Source organism: Protomyctophum parallelum (assembly GCF_964188405.1).
Source record: "Protomyctophum parallelum genome assembly, chromosome: 13".
Lineage (NCBI taxonomy): Eukaryota > Metazoa > Chordata > Actinopteri > Myctophiformes > Myctophidae > Protomyctophum > Protomyctophum parallelum.
This window is the reverse complement of record NC_139708.1, coordinates 21,897,301-21,915,817: the sequence shown is the minus strand read 5'-3', so window position 1 is coordinate 21,915,817 and position 18,517 is coordinate 21,897,301. Positions and strand designations below refer to the sequence as shown.

At 44.7% G+C, this 18,517-nt stretch overlaps 1 protein-coding gene across 1 annotated transcript in view; it reads right to left on the bottom strand.

The window, feature by feature from the left end:
- The window catches only part of LOC310868545 (myosin-4-like), a gene marked incomplete at both ends in the record, with an annotated part of 32,404 nt that overhangs the window by 491 nt on the left and 13,396 nt on the right, over positions 1-18,517 (bottom strand). The window contains 26 exons of the mRNA XM_083779005.1: positions 63-194; positions 2,973-3,068; positions 3,203-3,307; positions 3,789-3,959; positions 4,090-4,215; positions 5,654-5,857; positions 6,292-6,600; positions 6,692-6,816; positions 6,908-7,073; positions 7,234-7,417; positions 8,384-8,580; positions 8,685-8,803; positions 9,403-9,529; positions 9,663-10,052; positions 10,172-10,262; positions 10,422-10,567; positions 10,863-11,039; positions 11,177-11,419; positions 13,008-13,263; positions 13,544-13,680; positions 14,015-14,138; positions 15,254-15,371; positions 15,464-15,551; positions 15,693-15,766; positions 17,391-17,697; positions 18,259-18,429. Of these exons, the coding sequence (XP_083635131.1) occupies positions 63-194; positions 2,973-3,068; positions 3,203-3,307; positions 3,789-3,959; positions 4,090-4,215; positions 5,654-5,857; positions 6,292-6,600; positions 6,692-6,816; positions 6,908-7,073; positions 7,234-7,417; positions 8,384-8,580; positions 8,685-8,803; positions 9,403-9,529; positions 9,663-10,052; positions 10,172-10,262; positions 10,422-10,567; positions 10,863-11,039; positions 11,177-11,419; positions 13,008-13,263; positions 13,544-13,680; positions 14,015-14,138; positions 15,254-15,371; positions 15,464-15,551; positions 15,693-15,766; positions 17,391-17,697; positions 18,259-18,429 (4,383 nt within the window). The remainder of the gene's footprint in view (positions 1-62; positions 195-2,972; positions 3,069-3,202; positions 3,308-3,788; positions 3,960-4,089; positions 4,216-5,653; positions 5,858-6,291; positions 6,601-6,691; positions 6,817-6,907; positions 7,074-7,233; positions 7,418-8,383; positions 8,581-8,684; positions 8,804-9,402; positions 9,530-9,662; positions 10,053-10,171; positions 10,263-10,421; positions 10,568-10,862; positions 11,040-11,176; positions 11,420-13,007; positions 13,264-13,543; positions 13,681-14,014; positions 14,139-15,253; positions 15,372-15,463; positions 15,552-15,692; positions 15,767-17,390; positions 17,698-18,258; positions 18,430-18,517) is intronic.

The following is an 18,517-nucleotide window of genomic DNA, read 5'->3' as shown; positions in this document are numbered from 1 at the left end:
TCCTGCTCTCAAAGTGGGGGTCCGGGGGCCCCCGCTCCAGGGGAGGGGGGTGGATGACTCACCTTGCCCATGTCACGACTCTTGACCCGCATCTTATTGACCTGGGACTCTGCAATGTCAGCACGCTCTTCTGCCTCCTCCAGCTCATGCTGAACCCTCCTCAACTTAGTTAGATGGGTGTTTGCTTGTTCCTCCTATTAGATCACATACAACTGCATTAAAAGACGTAATATCAAGGCTTTACGCCTTGATATTACACTACTAGATATTATATTAGTGATACAGCGCTTGTCGTGGCTGGTGATTTTAACCAGGCAAATCTTAAAAAGATTATGCCCAAACTCCAGCAGCATATCCACTTCGGAACCCGAGGGGCAAACACGCTGGACCACTGCTACTCTCCCTTCCGCAATGGTTACAGAGCCCTCCCCCGTCCGGCATTTGGCAAATCCGACCACTGCTCCATCCTGCTCCTCCCCGCCTATAGGCAGAGACTGAAACGGGAAGCCCCGGTCTATAGGACGGTGCACCGCTGGTCAGACCAATCAGAAGGCATCCTTCAGGATTGTTTTGATCAGACAGACTGGGATGCGTTCAAGGCTGCAGGAAATCTGAACGATTTTACAGACACTGTCACCAGCTATATCAGAAAATGCACGGAGGATGTTGTCCCTATGAAAAAAAATTAAATCATGCCCAACCAGAAACCATGGCTGAACGCTGAAGTACGGACAGCTCTCCATACTCGGCTCATAGCTCATCGGTCTGGGTCTCAGGAGGAGTACAAAAAGGCAAACTATTCACTTAGGGCAACCATCAAACTGGCAAAGAGGGATTATAGCAAGAAAATGGAGTCCAAGCTCGACACTAACAACCCGAGGCACCTATAGTGTGGACTCCAGGCTATAAGTGATTACAGGGGAAAAACGAACCAAACCCCTCAAATTACATCTACTCTCCCAGATGAACTTAACTCATTCTATGCCAGGTTTGAACCCTCTGTCAGCACGACTGCCCCCTCCCTCACCCCCACCCCTGTGGGAGAACAGACCCCCCCGCAACCCCCCTCTGACTGTCCCTTTTCCATCAGTGAGGCCGACGTCCGCCGCTCCTTCAGTCGGATTAATCCACGGAAGGCAGCCGGTCCAGACGGCATCCCGGGACGTGTCCTGAAGGCCTGTGCCCACCAGCTGGCAGGGGTGTTTACGGGGATATTTAACAAGTCTCTCTCCCTCAGAACTGTTCCCACCTGCTTTAAGTCCAGCACCATCATTCCCATCCCCAAACAGCAGAAAGTGACCAGTCTCAATGACTGGCGCCCCATAGCCCTCACACCTATAGCCAGCAAGTGCTTTGAGCAACTGGTCAAAGCACAAATATGTCCTATGCTCCCCCCCACCTTGGACCCCTTGCAGTTTGCCTATCGCACCAACAGGAGCACGGAGGACGCGATCTCTCATGTCCTTCACACTGCCCTCTCCCACCTGGAGGGGAGGAACATACGTGAGAATGCTCTTTGTGGATTACAGCTCAGCGTTCAACACGATAGTACCATCTAGGCTCGTCAGTAAGCTTCAGGATCTGGGTCTGCACACAGCTCTGTGCGACTGGATCCTGGACTTTCTGACGGGCCGCCCCCAGGTGGTGAGAGTCGGCGACTGCACCTCCTCCCCACTGACTCTCAGTACAGGAGCACCACAGGGCTGTGTTCTCAGTCCACTCCTGTACTCTCTCTACACCCACGACTGTGTGGCCACACATGCTTCAAACACCATTGTGAAATTTGCAGATGATACGGTGGTGGTGGGGCTGATCACCGGAGATGACGAGGCAGCGTACAGAGAGGAAGTGAACAACCTTGAACAGTGGTGCAAAGAGAATCATCTCCTGATGAACGTCTCCAAGACCAAAGAGGTCATCGTGGACTACAGGCGGGGGAGGGACCCACAACTCCCCGTCACCATCAACGGCGCTGTGGTGGAGAGGGTGGAAACCTTTAAATACTTGGGGGTGAACATCCACGAGCAACTCAAATGGGAGACACACACAAAGGTGGTGGTTGCAAAAGCGCAACAGCGCCTATATGGACTCCGGCGCCTCAAGAAGTTCGGCCTGAGTCAGAACATCATCAGGAACTTCTACAGAGGGACTATTGAGAGCCTGCTGACAAGCAGCTTCACCAGCTGGTATGGGAGCTGCACAGACAGAGACCACAAGGCTCTCAGGAGGGTGGTGCGCTCGGCCGAGCGCATCACTGGATGTCGGCTGCCCAGTCTGGAGGAGCTGTACAACCAGCGCTGTCTCAGCAAGTCGCGGAGAATCATCAAAGACCCCACACACCCCCATAACAGACTCTTCGTGTTGCTGCCCTCAGGAAAGCGGTACCGAAGCATCAAAGCCAGCACAATCAGGCTCAAGAGCAGTTTTCTTCCCCAGGCTGTAAGACTGCTTAACAAATGAACAATGCACTTTATTTATGTATTAAGGACTTGTGTGTTGTCTGTGTTCCTTTAAAAACCTTTTAAAACCTTTTACATGGGTTTTATCTGAGTTGTTTTAACCTTTTAAATAACCTTTTAAATGGGGTTGCACTGTTATTTATATTTTATTGTGTATTGTGGAGCACCCCAACCTAAGTTTTTCACAATGCTGTACTTGTACATCTGTGTGACAATAAAACTCTTGAATCTTGAATCTTGAATCTATTGTATAAACTCACTAATACTACTATTGCTATACTGTATGACTGATTATGCTGTATATGTGAAGTAGTTAAGTCATCTCTAAGCACACAGACTGTACCTAGCTACAGTATACTGATCATGCTTGCTCATTAAATGTCCTTTTATAGACGTTTGAATCCATCTTTATTAATATTGGCTGCTGTAATGACTGAATTCTCCCCACATGATCAATACATCCGCATACTTTTTTAATATTCTAAGCTGAGGGTTAGTGGCAAAACTACTCACAGCCTCCTCAGCCTGTCTCTTTAACACTTTGATCTTCGACTGCAGCTTGTCCACCAACTCTTGAAGTCTTGTGAGGTTCTTCTTATCTTCCTCAGACTGGTTTTCAATTATTCCAGGAGCAAATATTTGAAAAACAAAACAGAAAAGAACTCGTATGTGTTTCCAAAATTATGTAATTAAGGACCACTAATGTTCACGCTGTTCACACGGTTTGGCGTAGTGTGAGATACCTGATATGTGAGCTCTTTGATCCTGCGCTCAAACTTGCGCAGCCCTTTCACAGCATCAGATCCATGTCTCTGCTCTGCTTCGAGCTCATTCTCCAGTTCCCGCACCTGGAACACATTCATGATACCGTTGTTGCAACACAGTTTGACATGTTGACTTACAGTAACTCGCTCTAATGATACCTGTCACATATATTTTGTCTAATTAATAATCATATTCCAGAAGATGGCAAATAGTATGGTGGTGGTTAGTGCTTAATTCACTGGTGTTGCGCACACAGAAAAAACCCTGGCAGATATACATGCTCACACAACGTATCGATGCACCGTGAGCTTGTAGATCAGCTTTTTTTGGCACGCGACACCAGTGTGCAACTAAGTATGAATCAGGTAGCCTGACACTCAGTCTGAATTTTCATTTCTGGAAATGTTTTTTTAATGTTAGCGATTCAGGGCTGGAGCCAGGCTATGAATCAGGCTCAAATATAGATCTAGTCATGCTGTTATCCCTGCTAGTGACGTTTATGGGGGAAAACCAACTATGTTTACAACATGAAACAGATTGAATTTTTGATTTATTGTTTCATACCCTTGATTCCAGTTTTTGGAGTTGCTTCTTTCCACCTTTCATGGCAAGGCTCTCAGCTTCATCGAGACGCTGCTGCAAGTCCTTCACCGAGACCTCCAAGTTCTTCTTCATTCTCTCCAAGTGAGTGCTAGTGTCTTGTTCTTTCTTCAGCTCCTCAGCCATCATGGCAGCCTAATTCATGCAAACAGGGTTTAGTAAAATATACAAATACAACATTCATGATAAACTATATTGTTTGGAATTTCTGCTTGCATTTATTTGATAGTGACAGTGGGAGAGAGACAATAATAAACATGCTTACATCTGTGATCGCTTTTTTAGCTTTCTCTTCAGCATTTCTGGCCTCTTGGACGCTGTCCTCCATCTCACTCTGAACCTGGGTCAAGTCGGTCTCCAACTTCTTCCGGCTGTTTATCAGGCTGGTATTCTAGAAGAGATATAAAATTAGAGGTGGCAGAGATAAGAGCGCCTGGAGGTCAAAGGCTATGTTCAGACTGGAAGCACAAATGTCTCAGACTGGACAAAATCTGATTCATACACATAAGCTATGTTGTGAGCTTGTAGATCGGCTATTTTCAGCCAGTGTCACTTGACAGAGCATTATACTCACCCCTAGGTAGTTACATCGTTACCATCCTTACCGCAGCAACCAATGCAGATCCATGATCACTTGCAAAAAACAGATTTGAGAAAACAAATCGGATTTGCCTTCAGTCTAAACAAAACCAAAGAATTACTCCAGAGTGGACACAGTCAAACCAGTCGTGGTGTGAGTAAGGCGATTACATTATGGGTGCGTTCGGAAATGTGCCCTGAACGCATTGGTGTGCTCTCTTGTCGTTCGTTTATTCAGTGCACTCGGTGCGTTGTCGTTCGAAAATCCAGTGCGCTGCGCACCGGGTGTGCCGAGTGCCTACCCCTACAGCTGTGGTCGTTCGTAAATAAGGCACACTGTGACGTCACCGCCCAACACACTCAACAAACTGACCACATTCCCGGTGCGCATTTCCGCACGCACCCTTTGTGTCTCTAAATTTAAGGTCAATGCCCTATAGGCCTACAGTATATGCACACAGAATAACTAAATGGTGCATTTATATAGCACCTTTATCCAAGGCGCTTTACAGAGATTGTGCAATACATTCCCCCATTCACACACACATTCATACACCGATTGCAGCGGAAGCCATGCAAGGCACCAACCAGCACATCGGGAGCAATTTGGAGTTCAGTGTCTTGCCCAAGGACACTTCGACATGTAGACAGGAGGAGCCGGGATTCGAACCGCCGACCCACGGATCATTGGACGACCTGCTCTACCTCCTGAGCCACAGTCGCATCTAAACAGTGAGCATAACTCTTCCTACTTGGCCGCTTTCCTATACTTCCTTCACAGGTGTTACCAACAATACTAATTAAGGCTCTGTTCTATTCAGTGTGGCAGTGTGCAGTGGTTCTCAAACCTTTTAATTTCAAGGACCCACATAACTCTGACGGGTCCATTTGGTTCCATTTGTACAGAGTTACACACCCATATGGGGCCATTTGGATTTGGAACCCATGAGATAAGAAGATCCAAAATGGAAACACGCACATCTCAAAAAAGTTGACGGGTGCTGAACAAAAAATATACATGACAGAAAGAAGGTAGGATGTCCGCACACCGTTCTTAAGCTCACAGTAGTATTTTATTAGGATTCAACGTTTCGACCCCAATCGGGCCTTCATCAGGAATGAATGGAACCCACTCAAGGACACTTCTTTGAGACCAGAATGGAACATATAGCCTGCATTAGTATCGGCGCCGGTAACACCCGTGAAAGAAGTAGGGAATGGCTGTGTGTGCATATAGAGCTCATTGGAACCTGTGAGTGAAGAAGCTGCACTCTCTCGCTGGCCTCCAACAGCTCCTGCTCGGCCACTTTGCGGCCCTTCTCCGTCTGCTCCAGGGCTCCTCTGAGCTCCTCCATCTCAGCCTGCATCAGGGTGCTCCTGCGCTCGGCCATGGAAACCTGCTCCTTCATGTCATCGTTGGTTCTCAGGGCATCGTCCAGGTGAAGCTGTGCATCCTAGAGAAATTTAAATCCATATAGGCGAGTTTCTGTGAGTTCATATTATTATTATTATTATTATCATACAGCAGTGGTTCTCAACCTTTATTACTAGACATTTAAAAACACTTAAAAGCCACCAAATGCCGACAAGTCTTCTTCACGCCCTGAAGAAGACGTCAGCAAAATTTGAACTGGACACACACACACACACACACACACACACGATAAATATTGTGAACATATCAGATATACAAGCTCACAACACGTTGTAGATCAGCTATTTTCACAATGTTTGCCTCTTTCTTATGTTATTTGACAATAATTCTGTCCAATATTTCACCAGTATTTAGTATAGTATAGTTTGGTTGATTATCTTTGGTCTTTTTTTCCTTTTCTTTCCGTTTTTCCAGGTATTAAAATGGACATACTACGCGTTTGCTGTAGTTTACCTTGAACTGAACCTGTATGATTCTCAGTTGTTTCTGGGCCTCGGCAGCCTGCCTATTAGCATGGCTCAGCTGGATCTCCATCTCATTCAGGTCTCCCTCCATCTTCTTCTTCACCCTCAGGGCATCGTTCCTGCTCCTGACCTCAGCATCCAAGTTGCTTTGCATGGAGTCGATGATTCTCTGGCCGTTTCTCTTCAGCTGCTCAATTTCCTCGTCCTTCTCAGCTATCTTCTTGTCAACCTCAGACTTCACTTGGTTCAGCTCGAGCTGGACGCGAAGGATCTTAGACTCCTCATGCTCCAAGGAGGCCTAGGATTTCAGCCGGAGAGGCATCGTTAAAACCTAACTTATTTTCAACACAATGGACTACTAGACCTCTTCAAATGTGTAATGCCATTACCTCCGCTTCGTCCAGCGCAGCCTGGGCCTCCAGTCTCTCCTGATCAGCCTGTTTCTTTGATTTCTCAAGCTCGTGGGCGGTTTTGCTCGTCTCTCCAAGCTGTTTAGTGAGATCCATAATTTCCTCTGAAAGCACAAGAAATGTTCCCAATGGTTTTCTTGTAATAGTAATGTTTGGCATGTATTGATTTGAATATAGAAAAGGCCAAAGACATACGTTGCAGGTTTTTGTTTTCACGTTTGAGCGTCTCCAGATGTTCCAGGGATTCCTCATAGGAATTCTTCATCTTGAAGTTCTCAGTGCCGACAGAACGCACCTCCTTCAGAGATGACTCCAGCTCTGCTTGAGTCTCCTCATGCTTCTGCTTCCACTCAACCAACACCTAGAGGTACATGTGTAGTGGAATAACTGCAAAACACCCATGGAAACATCTCATGGATTCCAAAAATAACTTCCTTGGAGAATGCACATCATCGTAACCATTTCACAATTCGCACACCTTGCTGCATTGGCATTTGACCTCGTATATACATAAAACAAACCTTATCAAAATGTCTTTGCTTCTTGTCCAAGGCAGCAGCAGTAGCATTTGACCTTTCAACGTCCATCATCATGTCCTCCACCTCTCCCTGCAGCCGCTGTTTAGTCTTCTCCAGAGAAGAACACTTGCTGTTTACAGCCTCCACGGCCTCCTCCGCTTCCTGAAGACGCAGCGCAAGCTTCTTCCTGTGGTGCGAGAGAATACAGTATACAGCAGGGGTCTTCAATGTTTTTCAGACCAAGGACCCCCTAGCTGAGAGAGAGATGAAGCAGGGACCCCCCCACTACATATCGTATTTTATAAAATGTTGCAGATTAACCTTTTTTGAGTGGTGCAACCACTCCTACAATCAGGAATGTCCGTGGGTGGTGTGCGCATGCGTGAAATTGGAAAGAGAGAAGTATGTGACATGGCTGCCACCTGCTGGACGCAAATCCAACTACTGACTGTCTAGGTTCATTGATATCCATAATAAAGCTAATCTGACAGAGCAGAGAGAGAGAGAGAGAGAGAGAGAGAGGAGGGGGAGAGAGGGGAGTTGCACCACTCGGTTCACACAGGTGTGATTTTTCATTTAATAGATGGCTTCATCATCATGTAGCGTTTCAGACATTTACTGTAACCACTTAAGCCTAACTTAAATCCTCAAAACCTGCTCTTGCTCTGCTTTTTCACCCTACACCAAAACTCTTTGCTGAAAACAGCCGATCTAAAAGCTCACAGTGAGGCGTTGTGAGCGTGCTATTAAAGCTCACAGTGAGGCGTTGTGAGCGTGCTATTAAAGCTCACAGTGAGGCGTTGTGAGCGTGCTATTAGCTATAGCTATTAGCTATAGCTCACAGTGAGGCGTTGTGAGCGTGGTATTAGCTATAGCTCACAGTGAGGCCTTGGTGAGTGTGCTATTTTCGGCTAATATTACCCTCGCAGTAGGGATGCTAGGGTTCAAGTGGTTAAGTGTAAAAAAAAAAAAGAAAGAAAAAAGGTACCAATTACACAAAGATTTGGTGGGCCACCTGTAGGCCAACTCTGAGGACCCCCCCCGGTCGGGTCGAACCCCCTGTTGAAGACCCGTACCGTACAGTATGTCCTGCTGGAATTCCACGAGCTATTTTTGCCACTTTATCAAGTTATATATTGTACACAATTCTTACTTGGCCTCCTCCAGGTCCTCGGTGCGCTGAATGGCATCAGTCTCATACTTGGTTCTCCACTGAGCCACCTCAGCGTTGGCCTTGGACATGCAGCGCTGCAGCTCTGCTTTCGTCTCCTGTTCCTCCTCGTACTGTTCTCTTAAGAGCTCACAGTCATGACGCGCCGACTGCAAACCGTGAGCCAGGGCATTCTTTGCCTTTGAAAGAACGACAGATGAAAGTGTTAAAACACACTCGTAGATTTAAATCAGAATCCTAATTGGGATTGCTTATCCTTTTGTGTCTTCTCTCCTTCTTTTACCTTGACCTCCTCCTCAAGAAGTCTTTTTAGTTCCTCAATCTGTTGAAGGAAAGCTTGTTTGCCACGAGTCAGCTGTGACATCAGAGATTCTTTTTCTTCCATCTGGCGAGACATTTCACCTTGAGAAAACATGAGAAAGAATTACAAATGTATTGCATCTAATTGCTTTGTTGTTTTTTCAATAAGCTCTCACCATTTTCTGTCTGTAGCTGTGAATGACTGAATGAATGAATTTTTATTTTCGTGTCTTGTCATTAAGACCCATCCCTTACGGGATTATAAGACACCAACAACATAAATAAACAATATCACGTTTCACTTCCCACACAGAATTTACACAAAGTATTTGATCAAAACAGAAATAAGCATTATCATAAAATAAAATAAAATAAAATACATCACATATACGTTTTCTTTGTCCGTATGTCCCAAGCTTTCTCTATATATTCTGCTAATGCAAATATCTTTTGTTCGAAAATCCATCTCAGTCGCTCTGCATCACTTAACCACATCAGATCTATATTTTTACATCTGTTAAATAACTTTTGACGTAGCTCATGATACAACGGGCAATAGAAAAGAAAATGGAACTCATTCTCAATATCATTTATATCACAGTAGGTGCAAATACGTTCTTCTTCTTCTTCTTCTTCTTCTGTGTGTGTGTGTGTGTGTGTGTTTAATTACTAGATTATATTTATTTTCAATAATCTCTCACCATGTTCTGTCTGTAGACGAGCTCTCTGACTTGAAAGGTCGTTTATCAGTCTCTGATGGTCCTCTTCTTTGGTTTTCACCTCATTCAGATGGTCTTCAAGTGAACGGCACATTTTCTCCAAATTAACCTACAATATCCAGGTCCATTTGGATACGTTAACAGGAGGATTTTACAGTTTAGTGTAAATATAAACTCAGTTTAGCACATAATCTAGTGCATTGATGATGAATCATGATCTGTAATGATGCTTAATGACAGACCTTTGATTTAGCAATGGCTTCCGTGTTACTCGACAAGTCATCCACTTCCAGTTTTAACTCAGTCTTGTCTTTCTCCAGTTTCTGTTTGACCCGTTGGAGGTTATCAATTTGCTCTCCCAGCTCAGCCATGCTGTCTGCGTGTTTCTTGCGTAGAGCGGCAGTGATGGCCTCATTCTGCAGCGTGGCCTCTTCAAGGTCTCGCCGCAGCCTCTGGAACTCTGCTTCGCGCTTCTTGTTCATCTCGATCTGAGCAGCAGTCGCTCCTCCGGCCTCCTCCAACCTCTCGCTGATCTCCTCCAGTTCCCTGGAGACATCAGACCTCTGCTTCTCCACTCTGGCCCGAGCAGAACGCTCAGACTCAATTTCCTCTTCTAGCTCTTCAATTCGAGCCTGTGTGCAACGTGAGTTTTGAAGTACTGTCATTTTATAATGAACATCCCCATGATAATAACTAAACAATCAGAACAACAGTAAGTTATTAACTTGTGAAATCCAGAACGGTAAATCACCTGAAGCTCTTTTATCTTCTTCTGAAGCTGTGCATCAAGGACTTGCTCATCTTCAACCTTACTCTGCAGCTGTGACAACTCTAAGTCTTTTCTGTAAAATGAAGTCAAGCATGATGAGGTAGAATAAAAGGGACAGACAAAACAAAAGAAATACCAATAATGAAACCTTACATACTATGAGCCTAAATAACTTGACTATTTATTACGATACTAGGTTCGTCACAACATTGTGAATAAGAAGACATGTTACTTTTTCAGCTTCTCATCCAGCTGAAGCTTTTCATTTTCCAGGTCCATGAGAGACTCATGTGCAAGTTTCACATCAGCCTCAAGCTTTCTCTTCACCCGTTCAAGGTCCATGCGGATCTTCTTTTCTTGCTCCAGTGAACCCTCCACCTATTAAAAAGGCCATATTTTTCCACTTTCTGAGTAAATGTTTGAAAAAGATGGAGCATTCCGGAGTCAAAGCTTTAGAGACCAATGACAAGATACAAAATCATAAAAGATAATTTCCTGAAAACAAATTCACATGTTATTATTAGTTTAGTAATTGCACCTTCCATACATGGGATTTATAATTATAAAAGTAATAGATGCCCAAGGAATGCAATGATTTTGTTAAACATTTTTTATAGCCTAGCCCTAGTAAATCATAATTCTGTTCAAATCTCTTTCATGAAATGTAACTCACATCGTCCACATGTTGTTCCAACTTGACCTTGGCTTTGGTCAGTGAGTTGACCTTGTCCTCCTCTGACTGAAGGTCATCCAGTGTCTGCTGGTGAGCTTCCTGCAGAGCCTTCTTCTCTCGGCTCAGTTTGCTGATGTTGTCCTCTTGGCTCAGGATCTCTTCTGTGAGATTCTTCACCTGAAGAGATAGAAAGACACAGTCGCTGTGGCTTAGCGCAGTGGTTCTCAAACAATGTCATGTCCAGGACCAGGACCCTCAAATGTTTGTATGTTGTGCATGGAAACGGTTGAGAATCACTGAAGCACTTCAGTTACCTTGTTCTCCACTGCATGTTTCTCCTTCTCCACCTTGGTCAGGGTGAGCTCCAGGTCGTCCATGTCCTTCTTCAGCTCGGAGCACTCGTCCTCCAGCTTCCTCTTCTTGGCGGTGAGCTCGGCGTTCACCTCCTCCTCGTCCTCCATCCTCTCCATCACCTCCTTCAGCTTGGCCTCCTGCTGGATCTGCCTCTTGATGAGCCCCTCACACCTCTCCTCCGCATCCAGCAGGTTGTCACACTCCTGACATTATATAGGAGAAAGTGCTGATATTACATAGCTCTTATTGGAGAGAGATTCAGGGTTTCGATTTGCTGGGGTCATGGGAGGGAAAGTTCATGCCCCTGTGTTTGATGATATCTCCGCACCCCCCCATCTTGTCATTCATTGTTGTCACCAGTGTTGGGTGTAACGGCGCTATTAATAACGGCGTTATGTAAGGGACTACTTGTATTGGTAACGGAATAAACTAACTAGTTAGTTTTGCAATTTAGTAGTTAGTTACTTAGTTACTTTTCCAAAACAGTAGTCCCGTTACTATAATGTGTCCCTGTTCATTTTGTGTGCAAGATTTAAAAATAATAAAGCCCCGACTGCCCGGAGTCTATTTCTCCTGCCTTCATATCTGTGTGATTTATCTTCCCAAGCCCCAATGCGCAGCAGTATAGCCTACTATACATCCTGCGTCTACTACATCCTGTAAGTTCACTTAAGAAATAAAAGTATTGTTACAAGTAGCTTTTATTTTGAAGAGGAAGAGGAAGTTGTTTCGGTTGTAGCCAGCTACTATGACAGTGCCGGTGGTGGTGGTGGAATATACTCTATGCGGAATAATAATAACAACATGCTTTAAGCCAAAGTTAAAACCGCATGCGTCTTTGACTTAAACAATGTAGGCTAAACACTTTGGAATTACGTTATACATGGTAGATCCTCCGTGGCTGCGTCATTAGGTGAGTACTAGTTTAATGAATTGTTTAAGTTTCATAGTAACATTCATCATCAATGCCCCCCCAAAATAACAGGTTACAGGATTCTCATTCCGTTACTGTCTGTCACTGCCTGCAAGGATGGCCGCCGTGCCATTTCTTATAAACTATCTTGTTCATACATGGGTCCACGGTGGTGGTGTTGTTCATGCGCCGCGGTGCGCGCCGTGGAGAGGGCATCATGTGCGCTGTTGGCTGGTTGGAGCGCAGCGCAACAGCCTTTCTGTCCAGTCCTACGTGTATAGACTGGCGATTGTGGCGAATTATAGTCGTTAATAAAGAGAGAGCTGTAAAGGGGATATTGTCTACTCTATGGTCAGTTCATGGTGTGTATCATTCTCGTTTTTAACCATAGAGTTAATTAGGGCCGTAATAATGCGGCGCAATGACGGTAGGCAGTAGCCTAATAGCCTACAATGTAAACAACCTGCGCAAGCATTAAAAATGGGTTTTAATTGTCGGGTAACGGAAAATAACGGAAAATAATCTAATTTGTTACTTTTCTCAGAAGGTAATCTGTAACGGTAAGGGATTATTTTCATGGGCAGTAATCCAGTAACCTAACGACCAACACTGGTTGTCACCAGTGGGGAGATGTTGTATGCCTGCTTTGGTAAGACTTAATTAAATAAACGCAGTTCCTTCTGGGGAAATGTAGATTCTGACAAGTTTGGTATATCACAATTTAATAAAAACTTTAACCACACTATAAATCCAGCGCAGCGATATTTCAGGTAAGCACAGAAGCCCATTCCACACTTGGGTGGCAGTGCTATAGAAGGAGAATCTACCCGTGTTTGCTTTAAAAGTGGATGTGCGGCTGTGTGTTTGGGTGAACTTACAGCCTGGAATTGAAGAAGAAGATCGTTCTTCTCTTGTACAATGGAGACCATCTTTTCCTCGAGCTCTTTGCGTCTGCTGTCCGATTTGACAACGTCGTCCGTGAGCTTGGTGAAGTCCACCTTCATCTGGGCCATCTCCTTCTCCGCTTCCGCACTCTTCAGGAGGGGCTTGAGTTTGAAGTACAGCTTCATCCATGGCCAGTGCTTGACGTTCATGAACGAACGGAAGTTGTACTGGATGGTGTAGATGGCCTCCCTAGTGAACAAAGCAGAAGTTGTACTGGATGGTGTAGATGGCCTCCCTAGTGAACAAAGCAGAAGTTGTACTGGATGGTGTAGATGGCCTCCCTAGTGAACAAAGCAGAAGTTGTACTGGATGGTGTAGATGGCCTCCCTAGTGAACAAAGCAGAAGTTGTACTGGATGGTGTAGATGGCCTCCCTAGTGAACAAAGCAAGACCAGAAGGGTTTTCTGCTCCGAGTTCAACCTGCAGTACAGTACTATACAGTGATTTCAAAACAGTAAGTTATCTTTACTTTCTGAGCATCATGGTCTGGTAGTCCAGTCTGACCACGTAGCCACGGCACAGTGCCTGAGTGGACGTCACCACCTGGGCCAGGCGCGCGTCTCTCATCTCCTCCAACGTTCCAAGGAGACCAGCTTTAAAAAAGACCTGGAAGAACATCCGATAGATTGCTTGTTTATTTGAAATACAGTATAACTGTGAGCTTGTAGAATGGCTATTTTCAGAGCGCAACACTTTGAGTGCAACGAAACATAATGACTTGTCTTTTAGTTCTACTGGAACTCTTCTCCACTATAGTCCCTCCCTAACATTTAGTCCAGTTTTTATTTGTTGCCGAAATTGTCAGTATATTTAGTATTAGTCGTCGTAGCTCAAGTTTTTATTTAGTTTATTTCGCTTTTGTCAGTGAAAAAGGCAGTCGACGGGACATTTTTCGCCACAGTTTTTAGTCGACGACATTATAACACAGACCAACAGTCACCTTGTTGTGTCCAAACTTGTACTGTGTGTGATCCACATCGATGGATCCCAGGACTCTCTCAGCCGCCTTCTTGTTGTCCATGAACTGTCCCTCTGGAACAACACTGGCATTGAGGATCCTGTACCTGTGTGGGAGATAGATAGATACTTTATTGATCCCCCACGGGAAATTCAGATGATCCTATAGCTCATACGGGCATACAATAAGGTTAAAAAGACTATACATCAGAAGGGGGGAGGGGGGGTAATCCACGCAACTTGAGAACCGTTCGCCCCACCGACTTCAAATTCGACACACACGTTCCACACCCCCACAGGGAGTGCAGTGCCAGGTGTCATCAAGTCGGTCAGACCCGTGTACGGTTGTCCAGAACTGCCACAAAAGGCCTCTGGACAGGGCCCCTGCACATGTAGTAGGGGGTAATACTGCATGAAATGGCTCAAATCATTACGCGGTACACATACTCTTTAGGGTGCCGGTGTATCTCACCATCTCAGAAGGGGTGCCCAAAAATGTGGACACATTAAAGGCTTTTTTAAAGGAAAAATCCAAAATGGCCACCAGAAATGACCTATTATTCCTAAAGGTGATATAATTCTGAAATCTTGACTGATTGTGCCAAGTATACCCTTTACATTTATAGTAATTAGACTAATATTACAGGATTTGGCAAAAATAACCCATGAAAAATGTATTAAAGATTTTTTAAACAATTTTAAATGCCAAAGATTGACTTAAAAGCAACTTGGAATGAGATGCCCTTCCACATTAATCCCTTTTCTGAGGGATATATTGTCAATGCCAAAAATACATAATTGTTTTTAACAACTTTTACAAGACCCTATGAATGAATGATAGATAATATTGATATAGATAATGTATACAGTATAGTGCATAATAAGACAGTGAAATGTAAAGCATGCACTGCATGTTCAGGGCATGGCCATTTGGACAGCGTGTCGGTTCGGAACACATGAACTGTGGTATGGCCCTGCTTCCAGAACACATGAACTGCTCATCCAATTGACTTCACACCAGAGAGTGAAATCACGTTGGGCCCACAGCAGTAGCTAAAACCTCGGCTACATTTTCAATACTTCCGAGTATGAATAAAGGTGATGATGATGATGATGATTATGACACCCACCAAGCATGAAGTAGATCGGATTAACAGTTCTCAAGATATTTGAACGACAGACAAGGCAGACGTGCAATTTATATAGATAGATGCCAAAGTACCTCTGCTTGAAGTCCCCGTAGGCTATTCGGCTGGGAAATCCCTTTCTACATATCCTGATGCCCTCCAGCACGCCGTTGCAGCGCAGCTGGTGGATAACCAGATGGTTTTCCATAATTCCTGCAATGATTCATGAAGTTAAAAACATACACTGATCTGCATGTTCTTTCACGGGATGGATTTTATCCGACTGAGGTGATTATCAAACCGACCTGGCGTCTTTGACTCATTTGGAATCAAACACCGTACAAAGTGAGGATGAGTGGTTCTCAGATTGGTCATGAGCTTGCCAAGGTTCTCCTGGGAAAATAGGGGGGAAAAAAGACTCATTTAACAGTCATTTCAGTTAGCTTTTCCTTATTTTCTAAACTTACTTTCGTATTTATTTCAATGTAGTGCATGTGCAATGTTCATAATATGTACTGTGTCAACGTGGTTTACCCTGAACAGAGCTGACACTGTCTGGAAAGATGATCCCTTCTTCTTTGCGCCTTTCTTGCTTCCTGCAGGTGCTTCTGCAGAAAAACAATTAACACATTAATTTGTATTGATGTGCATTATTTATGCTAATGAAAACTATGTCCAATGTTCCTTTTTGAGTCCATGAACTTGTAACGATCATACTCAAGGAGTGACCTTAACCGTTTGAACTGATTGATTTGATTTTAAGTACTGCAAAAAATGTTTGACTGTATATTTCATTATTTAATATGCTTTAATTTACATACAGTATCCTACTTTCAAGCTCATTTCATTTCCCCATGTTATCCATTAATATTCACTTGGTGTAGTGATACAATTCAGAATTATAAATGTGATAATTGAAAATAATTACAATCTGTTACAAAGAAGCTAGTGTACAGCATGGCCAGTTTTTTTGACTGATGACTTCTGGTACAGCAGAAGTACATACAATGGATCCAGTGTAGTCTCAAGCTCTTAATATTTTCAATTGGTTAAATATCAACAACAAAAAAACTCAGACTTTCAACCTGTGTTTTGGGCATGTCATTATGGGTGAACATTTTAAACATTATTTTCCCGTCTTCTTTTTCTTTTCTTTTTTTGAGTGATGCAACCACTCCAAAGAACAGCAATGTCCCTATGTCCCAACCTATGTCCCTATGTCCCTATGTTTAGAGTACCAATAGGGGGTGCTGTTGCACCACTCACTTCAGACTGGTCTGATTTTTTGAATGGTGCAACCACACAGCAATGTCCCTATGGGACTATACTATACTATACTATGAGTACCAGTAGGGGCAAAAGTGGCGCTGTTGTGCCAGAAACAGAGAGAGAGAGAGAGAGAGAGATATATAGTGTTGCACTGTTGCCTGCTAATGAGAGAGAGAGAGAGAGAGGGGGGGGGGGCGCGGGAGTTGCACCACTCAGTTCACACGGGTGTGATTTTTTCTAAATGTTCCGAAAATTGTGAAAAAAGCAGATCTACAATCTCACAACATGTTGCATCATAATGTGTTGTGGATCGGCTATTCTTGCGACATTTGCAAATTGTCACATGAGTACTCTGTATGGGGCTGAGAGACATGGGCCCTTACAGCACAACAGGAAACAGCCCTGGATGGAGTCTACACAACAATGCTATAATTGGCACCATAGGTGTCACATGGACGGACCGCATCAGAAATGTGGACCTACCTGTACATGGGGACCTACCATAACCTGACGCTGCCAGATCCAAGAAGCTTGCTACACAAAATTGTTTCACCCAATACCGCCCCCATCTGGCAAAGTCAGGTTAGACCTACCACGGGTCACTGACAAAGTCAGAGAGAGAAGGATGAGGCCGGCAGGGCACTGTGTCAGGCACCCAGAAGTGCCAGAACTAACTATTGACTCTATGGGAGCCAACCCAGGGCAGAGCCACGAGGGGCAAGAAGCACACCACCTACGTAGACGCACTGCGGCGCGACAGCTTAACTAAGAACACTGTAGAGTTCAAGAACCTGATGTTAGATAGGAGAGTGTGGAGGGCAGCGACCCGAGTTGGTGTTGGCTATAGAGACGATAGACCACACTTTCGCATCGCATCAACACATGACAAAGTATTAGCGTAGTGATACATTTCAGAATTATAAATGTGATTTATTTTTCATAATTGAAAAACCTCATCATTACCATCTGTTCCAGAGAAGCTAGCGTACAGCATGACCAGTATTCTGACCGAGGACTTCTGGTACAGCTGCACGACGGACTCGTTCAGCGGGTCTTTGTTCTTGTCGAGCCAGCCGCCGATGTTGTAGTCCACGGTGCCAGCGTAGTGCACCAGGGTGAAGTGGGCCTCCGCCCGGCCCTTCACAGGCTTGGGCTTCATGAAGCAGTCGTTCTTGCCGAGGTGCTGGTCGTACAGTTTGTTCTTGAAGGAAACGTCCGACGCCTTGGGGAACATGCACTCCTCCTCGAGGATGGCGAAGATGCCCATCGGCTTGTTGGACATAACCGTAGGTATAAAAGTGAGATATAGTAATCTCTGAGATAAAGTCATCTCTGAGATAAAGCGACTGTAACATATTGGGATAGAGCAGGGTTCCCCAATTAGTGGCCTGCGGGCCATCTGCGGCCCGCGGAGCGCCCCCTTGTGGCCCCTGGAAGATTTATTTTTTAAAGGGGGGGGGGGGGGGGGGGGGGGGGTCCCAGATATAAATGGCATTAAATGGGGGTCAGTAGGCTCTGCATGTCAAACTGGGGGTCCTTTTCAAATGGGGTCTTGCCTTGAAAATGTATTTTCAGGGCAAGACCTCGAACTCGCGCGTGCCGACTCGGCCCCCAGCCTGGTACCCTAGTCAAAATATGGCCCTTGAGGAAAATGAATTGGGGAACCCTGGGATAGAGGATGGAGAAGATGCCCATCGGCTATTTGAACAAGAGTTTATCATTAATGATCAGAAAACGGTACAAGGCTTAATGTTCCTTCCGTTTTAATTTGACTTACTCTGTAAGATATTGCCACTTGTAACGTCCGTGATCGTTAACCTACAGTACATACCTTCTCAATAAGCTCAATGCAGGCAGCCAAGTCCATGCCGAAGTCAATGAACTCCCATTCGATCCCCTCTTTCTTGTATTCTTCTTGTTCCAACACAAACATATGGTGGTTGAAAAACTGTTGCAGCTTCTCATTCGTGAAGTTAATACACAGCTGCTCCAGCGTGTTGAACTGAGGAAGCATGCATCATAATACAGTATTCATTAACATTATTCATCAAGCCATCAGGTGCATTATGAGCTGTGCACACAGTTTTCAG